This window comes from Cryptotermes secundus, unplaced genomic scaffold (assembly GCF_002891405.2).
Source record: "Cryptotermes secundus unplaced genomic scaffold, Csec_1.0 scaffold669, whole genome shotgun sequence".
Lineage (NCBI taxonomy): Eukaryota > Metazoa > Arthropoda > Insecta > Blattodea > Kalotermitidae > Cryptotermes > Cryptotermes secundus.
Window position 1 is genome coordinate 684,442 of NW_019726235.1, and position 10,696 is coordinate 695,137.

Genomic DNA, 10,696 nt, shown 5'->3' on the forward strand with positions numbered 1-10,696 from the left:
CACCAATACTTGTTGCAATGGGGAACTCAAGATTCTCTGATCCTGGATGATAAAGGTTTGAAACAAGAAGTACATATATAATTTAAATGGAGAACTCTTGGAATGTAGCCAGATTGAGGCATGTGTACCCTGTTGACTGCTTTATGGTTAAGTGGGCCATAGGGAGAGGGAGAAGAGTGATAGTTTTTGTTTTCCTACAAACATGTGACTCTCCGTGCATTTTTGTTGCAGTGTTTGCAATGTGTACTTGCCACATTGAGTTTACTCATGGAGAGGATAATGCAAGGATATGGTGACAACACTTGGGCCATACTGTTCTTGGAAATATAATGTGGTGATGAGAGAAACATTTTTAGATATACTGAGAAATGGTGGTAAATTGGATTGGCTTAAACTGTCAAAGGTTAGGGCTTGGCAGTGGGGTTTTTTTGTTGTTGTCTGTATTGATCCATACTGTTCTAATATTGGAACATTTGTGTGTTTGTTACCAGAGACTTTATTTGTAGACTGATTGCTTAAATTTACTTTTCACCCAAAATGAACACAGCATTTCTTACATATAAATAGTTCCATAAGTTACAAAGACAAAACAACTCCATCCAGTGTGACCGAATAGTCACACTGGTTGGAGTTGTTTTGTCTTTGTAATTTGTTAGTGTGACGGACCAGAATGAAACAAATCAAGTTCCATAAATCCTGTAATAACAGACCGTAATGCTGGAGGTGAGACTGAACCAACTGCTGTTTAATAAACACTGTGATGTGGCTTAAAGACATGACACAAAACTTGGTATAGGACAGAAACCTTAGTCAGTTCTTTCCATCTCCAGTTCTCAAATCCTGTGTTTCTGTGATCATATCTTCATGTTATCCATACCAACTTTTCCAACAGGTTTCTCCAGCAATGTTCTTTCTGCTTTTCTTGTCTCCCCATACTAGCCACATGTCCAGCCCATCGTAGCCCAATGTATCTCACTGTCCTATCAGTATGGAGTTCCTCATTTAGGGACAGATATTTTTTTGAGCTTTTGTTTTGTAACCCATGCAACTTAACGTTGTTTTCTCAGAGTAAGGGGCTATGTTTTACAGCCATACAGAACAACTGGAATTTTTTTTTCTCAGTAGACAGGTTGACAACATTTTTTAAACTAAATAATAGCAAACATTTCCATAATTTATTCTTCTGTTAATCCCTCCATGAACGTAATTTTAATACATCAGTTTTGTGTGATATGTGAGGTTTTTGTAAACATGTCCTAACATAGAGCAGGGCTGACCAACTACCAGCAAGTGGACAGCATGAGTCCTGCCAGTTGGTTTTGTGCAGCCTGAAATAATATCTTTACATTATCCAAAATGCTAATTGAAACTGGTTACTCCTGATATTCAAAACCTACTTCACCTGTCTTATCCATTTAGTCTTGATTTCTATAACTGGTTTATGTCCCCATTGTGATACTGTAGTAACAACCTGTGCTTGACAACAGCACATGTGAAACAGTTTCTTTATGGTCTTAGCTGTGCTTTCTGATGATGGCCAGTAATGGCTGAAACATGTAAAAGCAAAACTTTTACTTATTCCTATTAAATTAGTTACACTTTATGGACTTATGCTACATATTTATGTATTAAGAGAAGTAACCATTCAGGATGCCTCTTTATAAGACGTTTCTTAATTCATATATGTGATGTCATAACCATTACATTTGTATTAATAATATCTTAACAGTATTGCATATGGTAGCACTAAATGGTACACATATATAGAGGCTCTTTTTCTCTAATTTTGTGGGACCAGTTCTTATACATGCATCTGTGATTCGTAGACCTGATCATTGCAAGTTAGATATTTGTATTGGTATGTTAAGAAAAAGTAATTTTTGTGATGTGGCCTGCAGGTAGGTATCAAAGATACAGTGCAGTCTCCCAGTGGTTTGAAGTTGGACTGCATTGACATTGAACATTTGGTGGTGAAGGGGTTTTAGACCTGTTTCTCACTGGAGTAGAGGCTGAGAAAGGTATGAAGCGATTGATATGTGATATTATGATGTGCAGGATGACGCAGCCCCTGTTTCTGGGAGCCCTGATTCGCTACTTCTCCCCTGGCAGTGACATAAGTTATAGCACTGCTTTCCTATATGCTGTATGCATATTTGTCTGCTCTTTCATCACTGTGCTGGTGAAGCAGGCATACTTGTTGGCTATGTTCCACATTGGCATGAAGATGCGTGTCGCTGTTTGTTCTCTGGTGTACAGGAAGGCAAGTATGGGCTTTTCTGCTGCTGAACTACTTCTTTAACCCTGCACTCAGGGCTATGCCATAGCCTGTGGTTAGTTGCCAGCTTCTCACCACTGTGGCCCAGTTTGAGCCCAGGTCAGGTCATGTAGGATTTGTGGTGGACAAAGTGGCACTGGTACAGGTTACTTCTGAGTATTTTAGTTTCTCCTGCCAATACCCATTTCACCAAATGCTCCATACTCTTGTATCATCCGAGGCTAGTGCAATGAGCCAGTTAGTGGCTGACATACCAGATGGACCCAGTCTCACCGCACCCCAATAAAAAGGAAAAACCTGCTCCCAGAAATTCCCCATATAGGAATCATGTCAAGGTGTGTAAAAGAACTGGTCTACTGACAGCATGCTTTCCCATTTCAGGCCCTGAGACTCAGCAAAACTGCTCTTGGAGAAACAAGCGTGGGTCAAGCTGTGAATCTGTTGTCTAATGATGTGAACCGGTTTAACATGTGCCTTGTGTTTTTTGTGTACGTGTGGATTGGTCCCATACATACACTTATCATGCTGTATTTGATGTGGTGTGAAATTGGTGTTGCTGCATTAACTGGAGTAGCAACCGTACTGCTGTTCATTCCAGTGCAGGGTGTGTGTTATTGTAAAGTCATTATTAATAAGATGGAATCTGCATCTTATGTAACTGAATCGCTGTAGATTATTTAATTCATGGCCCCTTATGGCACAGAGTCCCAGATTTACTTGGTCAAAGTCCCAAGAGATGTGACTGGTCACGGGTGATCACATGACTGTATGCATGGCACACCAGCAGTTGACCGTGAGCTGTGTAACAGAATGGGCATGTTCATGGAAATGAGAACAGTGTGACATGGTTAACAACCAGTGTTCCAAGTTCAGAATCCATCCCAGCTGGCTGCTGCTGCCATCGTCCATGAACCATGACATCACCATCAGTACATGGTGTTAATGTGAACGCTATGAGACCAGCAAACCACCATCAAGGAAAGTGTCTTAGCACATTCATGAGCAGTGTCATTGTGTTGCACAAAAATCCCTGTTTGGGGTATGCTGGCAGGCATTGGACCACCCTCATACAGGTCAGACCTGATACTTTGTGAATTCTGTGTGTTGTGCCCTGTCAAGGTACTGCCAGAGGGCTGTAGGTTTGGGTTGGACAAAGATGACAGGGCTGTGATGGTGCACTGATTCCAGTAGCAGCTTCTCTGTGGAAGGACTCCAGTGGCTGGTGGGCTGTATGCCTCAATGCCCCCTCCATTTCAACAGTCTTTAAACCCCCCCACACACACACACACACGTGATCAGTCTTCAGATGGTTTAATTTGAGCAAACTTTATAGCTTGCTGTAACTGAACATAACAGAGTTACCATACACACTTACATGGATTGTGATGTGTTCCTGTCAATGTGATTTGGCAAAATACCCTTTATTATTTACCCTTAAATGACATGTTTATATGAGTATCACAGTAACATCTGTGTTCTATGAGTCCGTGAGCTGTGCTGAATGAAATTGTCATGGAATTTACCCAGTTTACTTGCCACAAACACCAGGCTTTCCTTAATTTTCAGCCAATTTTCAGAGATATGTAGCAAAATATATAATTGCTATTTTCATAAGGTGGATTCAGTTAGGTTGATCAGTCAAGCGGCACTGTGCTCTGTATGGCTTTAATTGCTAAAACCTTCATCAGTTGTATTCTCTAAAATAACTTTTGGTTGACACAGAATATTTATTATATTATAATGACGTGAATCATAAACTAATATTCCAGTTTTTCTTGGCAAGAGAACATCAGTGTTGCGTTTACGGACAGCCAGGAGGACAGATGGACGTGTCAGGTTCATGAATGAGATCATTGTTGGTATTCATGTCATCAAGATGTATGCCTGGGAGAAGCCATTCACTCATCTTGTCTCTCTGGCTCGCAAGTATGTGCGTGATAATGAGAAGAGGAAATGCCATTTTGTAATATTGTTTGAAAGAGTAGATATTGTCACTTTTTTCCATAATTCCATTGTTTACAAAGCTCAATGCAGTATGTGTTTATGGTTTGTCACTGCTGTTGTTAGTGCATATTTATTGCCAGTGTTACAAAGTTCATGATTTTAGACACCTCTTATTGTATGTCTGTGTGACTGGTTGGTTGATAGACACAAATCCAAGAAATGGTCCATTCTCTTGTTATTCAAATTAACATACGCATGCTGTATGTTGCACTTTTGAATAAATAAGAACCCTTTGACATTCACGTCAAATCCATTCCTTTGATATTCTTTATGTAATTTCCCCAGAAAACACAGGATCAGACACAAAATGAAGAGCTTCACAAAGCTTAATGTCAAATGTAATGCAAGGATGTGGTCTGTATGCACCACTATAGATGCAGAAATGGGAAATGTTTGTTTACTAAGTTACTTAAGTAGACCAGATTTGAGTAGAAACCACAGGAGGTGAACATATGCAGGTTTCAGTGTATTTGGAAACAGATTTTGAAGTGATTAGCAAATAATGCAGCAGGAATACCATATGTGGGGTGTTGTGAAAGTAGGTACATATATTTTTTCAGTTTATTTGATAGTATTCATTTCTGTCAAATTCCTTTTGAAAGTTAAGTTCCTGTTATATTGAAACCATTTATACTAAGATTAATTTTTATAAGTGTATTCTGTTGTTGTGTTTTTGTGAATATACTAAAAATTTTTTTTAACTTTAATTGTTTCTTGCATCCTGTTGTGTATTTAATCAATATTAGAGTTAATTTTACCGACCACACAACATACCTTTACTACTATCACACTACATGTGAGCCATCACGACACGGACCGTAACAGATCCAGCAACATCAGAGGACGCGGAAGAACGGCGAGACCTCCAAAAAGTGAAAAGTTCAATCAATATAATAAAATTGAACTTTAATTCATGAACTTTTAACCAATAATATAATTAAGCTAGTTAAAGTGAACTTGACGCAGTGATGAGCGTAAGTAGGAAGTGACTGAATAACAAGTGAAAGTGAAAGCATAACTAGTGATCTGAATTGAAATTCAATTAACAAATTTTAAATTTTAACTTTTGACATTTAGAATAATATTTTAACTTGTGTTTTTATGAGAGGAACTTGATATATTATTGAGCGTGGGACTGAATAAGATACAGGATCGAATAAGTGAGAAGACGAATGTGATTGCGTGTAATTATACAGCTGTGTTCGTACACCTGAGGATGACCTCTTGAGGTCGAAACATGTTGTGTGATAGTAGTAAAGCTATGTTGTGTGGTCGGTAAAATTAACTCTAATATTGATACTAAATATTGTTTGGCACTGATAAACATGTGAGGTGTAGGTTCTGAAGAATACATTAATTGAATCAGTTACTTCCAGTTCATATATCACAAACAGTTCAACAGAATTCACTGATTCTTATTTATCTTTTGAATTCATGTTGTATATATGTTTGTAATTGAAAGAAATTATTTTGTTGCTTTCAGACTTGAAATTCAAGCTATTAGAGCAGCTGCATATACCCGTGGTTTCCTCCTGTCATTTGATTATTTTGCTACAAGATTTGCTGTGTTTGTCAGCATAGTAACATATTATCTTCTCGACAACAAGATAACAGCTGACAGGGTAAGCTCCTAGAATAGTAATGTAAATATGTTTGAGTTTGTGAAGAATTGTGCATGTGTTATTTTCAGGTCATTTAGTACAGCTAAACAGACTTCCCCTTCCTGATATCAAACTCTGGTTCCTCTGTCATCCAGCCTGTAACTTGTTGGTATGTTGACTGAGCTATCTCAGCTTAGAAAGCAAAGAGACTACTTGGAAGACTGAGCATGGATGGAAGGATAATAGTAAAACATGTCTGCAGGAAATAGGATGAGACACTGTGGACTCAATTGAACTGATTTTGAAAGGGCTCCTTATGAACACAGCCATGAGTGTTCACATGCTTCAGATGTGGAAAGCTGATGAGCTGAGCAGAGATCAGCTTCTTGGAGCTCAGTAGTGCATATGCAGCCTGTCGTTACAGTGTAGGTTTGTTTGATGGAGTTCACATTTTGAATGTGACACTGATGAATGCGGTTATTGTTTCAGGTGTTTGTGGTGACAGCTTATTTCAATATAGTGAAACATGTGATGACAGACTTCTTCCCAAGAGCAGTACTGACGCTTGCTGAGTGTTGGGTGTCCATCATGAGGTTGCAGGTTTGGTGCAGAATTGAGTATGGCAAACTCTTGTTAGTGAAAATCTCTCCTGGAAATTAACTGAATCAAATGATACAGTTTGTAAATCTTTATACCAAAGGTTTACTTAGGATTACACTGCTTTAAAATAAGTTCATCCTATGAGAACATAAAGGCTTTGTTGTTAAATGTTGAGATTGATTATAAAACATAAGGTAGGCATTTTTTGGCTTATAAAATGGAATTCTAATTTTCTATAGTGTGTCATGTGTCATGTAAGCCTTTTCTGATTTATACTGTCACAAATGTAGATGTCTCAATATATGGGCAGTTGTCCATTTTGTTACTGTAAAATAATATAGAACATCCAGATTTGTGCCTGTAATATTTCAGTGTGTCCGTGATATCTTATCCAAATTATATTATAACTGAGATAATGTCTATATTCTGTATAGTCACGTCAGGAAGTTACTACATCTGTTATCTTTTCCAAGGGTCCATATAATTGTTTTAATTTAACCAAATATGATCTTTGGCTTCCACTCCCATTATGGTCATCACCCAGAGCGGCTGTGTCAGCACAAAACTCACTCTGACTGTCAGATGTGACCACTTCATTAGCGTCACACTCCATAATGAGTTCATGTTCAGTATCTGTTTTAGTCCATGGAAAGTTTGTACTATTTGGCAAGAAGAAAAGTATATTCTGTTGAAAGTGCAGTGGAATCCTGATCTAATGTGCCTTGATATAAGAATTTCTCCCACTTAACATTCAGTTTCAATGATATAAATAAAATAATCACATTGTTAAACTTTCTCTCTGTAAGATTATCCCCGGTTTAGTGTTCACATCCACTGGTGGCATAGAAAAATCAGAAAGGGGTTCATTGTATTACAGAGGGGGAGAGTGCAGATGTCTGTAGAACACTATCTTCGTGATATAATGCTGTGCACAAACTACGGAGCATTATGTTCCAACTCTTCATAACCACTGCTGTGAGCACCTCAGATCCTGTGTGTGTGTGCATGCATAGAGGGGGCTAGATTGGATTGGATGCTTGTGCAGTTCCAGATGCTGCTGTTGGCTAGCTCATAAAGAAGAGCCATTTTAGCTTCACAGTATTGCAACATGCAGGCAGCTCAACATGCATGTGCACTTCCTTGTTGTATGCTGGGTAGCTGAAAGTTAATCACTTTTCCTTGGTACTGTGAAAAATATTTGTACACAGAGGTCTATATTTTTAATGTTGTTATACAAAAAAAATCTAATTAGTGTAATAGTGGAGCCTGGGTGCCGAATGGACACTTTCATTTGCAGAAGTTCCTGCTTTCTGATGAACTGATTACTGCATCTGAACCCTGTGTAGACAGTGAGACCATAGCCACGCTGGCTCATATTGACAGACCTCTAACTAGTGATGATGAGGGAATGGTGATGAATGGTGCCCTGGATCAGAAGACATCTTCAGCAGGAAGCAACATAAATGCGGATGTTGCTGCAAGCAAGAAGGGTATCAAGATTGCCAATGTGACAGCCAGGTGGAGTGAGGACTTGCCTGAGAACACTCTGACAGATGTGAGTCTGGATGTGAGACCCGGAGAACTTGTGGCTGTTGTTGGACCCGTCGGCTCAGGGAAGGTGAGCTGCAATTGTGTTGGAGGAAGGGGGATGGAATGAGCAGTGCTGGGGGCTTGGTACACAGGCTGATGTTATAAAGACTGTGTGCTACTGTTGCAGACATCACTGCTGCATGCCATCCTGAAGGAACTGCCCCTCAACAGTGGCTCCATCTCTGTGGGTGGATCAGTATCATATGCATCGCAGGAGCCCTGGCTGTTCACAGGCTCTGTACGGCAGAACATCCTGTTTGCGCAGCCCATGGACAGGAACCGGTACAGACAAGTGGTCAGAGTCTGTGCTCTTGAACGGGACTTCCAGCTGCTACCCCACGGTGACAGGACCATTGTGGGGGAGAGGGGTGTCACCCTGAGTGGTGGGCAGAGGGCAAGGATCAGTCTGGCAAGGTGAGTGTCCGTGCTCTTGAATGGGACATCCGGCTGCTACCCAACGGTGACAGGACCATTGTGGGGGAGAGGGGTGTCACCCTCAGTGGTGGGCAGAGGGCGAGGATCAGCCTGGCAAGGTGAGTGTCTGTGTTCGTGAATGGGACTTCTGGCAGCTACCCCATGGTGACAGGACCATTGTGGGGGAGAGGGGTGTCACCCTCAGTGATGGGCAGAGGGTGAGGATCAGCCTGGCAAGGTGAGTGTCTGTGCTTGTGAACGGGACTTCCAGCTGCTACCGCACAGTGACAGGACCATTGTGGGGGAGAGGGGTGTCACCCTGAGTGGTGGACAGAGGGCGAGGATCAGCCTGGCAAGGTGAGTGTCTGTGCTCGTGAACATGATTTCCAGCTGCTACCCCACAGTGAGAGGACGATTGTGGGGGAGAGGAGTGTCCCCCTGAGTGGTGGACAGAGGGCGAGGATCAGCCTGGCAAGGTGAGTGTCTGTGCTCGTGAACAGGACTTCCAGCTGCTACCGCACAGTGACAGGACCATTGTGGGGGAGAGGGGTGTCACCCTGAGTGGTGGACAGAAGGTGAGGATCAGCCTGGCAAGGTGAGGGTCCATGCTCTTGAATGGGACCTCCAGTTGCTGTTGCATGATGACAGGATATCTTGAAGCTCATAGTCTCAGTTACTGATAGCATTGTTAAGTGTACCACAGACTGGGGCTCTTCCACTGGTGGCACGTGTTCTAGATGGAGCCCACAAGTTTGTTTTATGCAGCTTGTGACAGTAACTTCCCATTCCACAATATGTGTTGATGCTTTCCTCTTCTTTAAAATACAAAGCATGTTCAAAGAACCTCATGAAAAGTCCTTACTGAATGTTCCTTACATCTTTTCAGGTGATTTCATGTTGCCTGTAATAAATAACTTTAAAGTGTGGGATTTTTATGATTCCATTGTCTTATGCAATATCATGCAGTCCAGCACATCTTCAGCAGCTCATTTTTGAGCACTTTCAATCTTGGAACATTTATTCACATAAATATTCGTGAACATTTTGGGACCAGTTTTTATTTGTGTACTTGTGCTTCATAGATCTGATCCTCACAGGCAGATGCTTGCATCAGCAGGGCTGGGCGTGTGTGGGAAATGAAATATTTTGTCACATATCTAAGTGACTAGACACAGGGTTTGGACTGGTAGATTTAGTGGACTCTTAGAACTTGTCACGGCAAGTAACTATAACAGTTTCACTAACTTATGCACTTTACAGTTTACTGTAGTGTGCACTGCCTGGTAACATCCTGCTGTGGCATATATTTCTCACCTTCCACATCCAACTGCTTCTGTCCTCTCTGGCTGGTAACTTATTACCATCTCAACAATTCTGGCTTTGACTGGACATGCCACAGTAGTAAAGGCCTGGCCAAAGTGTGATGTGGAAGCCCCATGCAGTCCTTTTGAACCACTAGTTTGGGTTGCAGAAAACATATTAGTATTATTTTTATGAATGGATTGAATATAGAAGCCTGCTGTGTGCAAGGTATGTACCTAAACATGTATGCCATTCCATGTCTCAGTTTTAAAACTCAAAATTGTAGAAGTATATTCTAAAGGGTTCAGATGATGTTGCTTAATATTTGGGATTACTGCGTTTTTGTGCTTTGTCTTCATATGGTGCTCTGAAGAATCTTTCTTTAGAATACTGGATGATGGACAGAGACCAAAAACTGAGTAATCCTGAATCAAAATTGTATGTTTAGAGAATGATTCTGGTCTTATGGGCAGCCACGAGGTTGCCATGTCCTCTCAGTGGTTTGAAGTTGCCGAGCTGTGAGGTAAGTAAATAAATAAATAAAATGATGAGAATTAGCTTTGTGAAGTGTGAACCAAAGAGAGTAGCTTCAGGCAGTGGCTTTTGCTACAATTTTAGTTATCATTTCCATGATTTATTTAATCCGTCTTGCAGTGCATACACTCATTTATCTCCTTCTCTCCCTCGCACTACATGTTTCGGCATAATAATGCCATCTTCAGGTGCTTACTTATCCACGTCAAACCAGTTCATTGCATGCCATGTTCACACATTAAAATAACTAAAATATGTATCTATCATATACATTGTCAAACGTTAAAAATATTAAAATTGTTCAGGATACCACATCGCTACGTCGCCCCTCACTACGTCAGTCACGCCCATTCTCCTTTGTTGGAGCACTCCTTCA

The 10,696-nt window shown here is 40.7% G+C and overlaps 1 protein-coding gene across 5 annotated transcripts in view; it reads left to right on the plus strand.

Annotated features, from left to right (window-relative positions):
- Positions 1-10,696, plus strand: part of LOC111864061 (probable multidrug resistance-associated protein lethal(2)03659) — a 59,582-nt gene that overhangs the window by 16,069 nt on the left and 32,817 nt on the right. For 4 of the 5 annotated variants that reach the window (XM_023851040.1, XM_023851041.1, XM_033751320.1 and 1 more), the window contains 7 exons: positions 2,056-2,260; positions 2,657-2,879; positions 4,045-4,201; positions 5,763-5,901; positions 6,370-6,480; positions 7,778-8,098; positions 8,198-8,484. In XM_023851040.1, the coding sequence (XP_023706808.1) occupies positions 2,056-2,260; positions 2,657-2,879; positions 4,045-4,201; positions 5,763-5,901; positions 6,370-6,480; positions 7,778-8,098; positions 8,198-8,484 (1,443 nt within the window). Of the gene's footprint in view, positions 1-299; positions 404-2,055; positions 2,261-2,656; positions 2,880-4,044; positions 4,202-5,762; positions 5,902-6,369; positions 6,481-7,777; positions 8,099-8,197; positions 8,485-10,696 lie in introns of those variants that run through there. The other variant, XM_023851044.2, reaches the window with a different exon arrangement.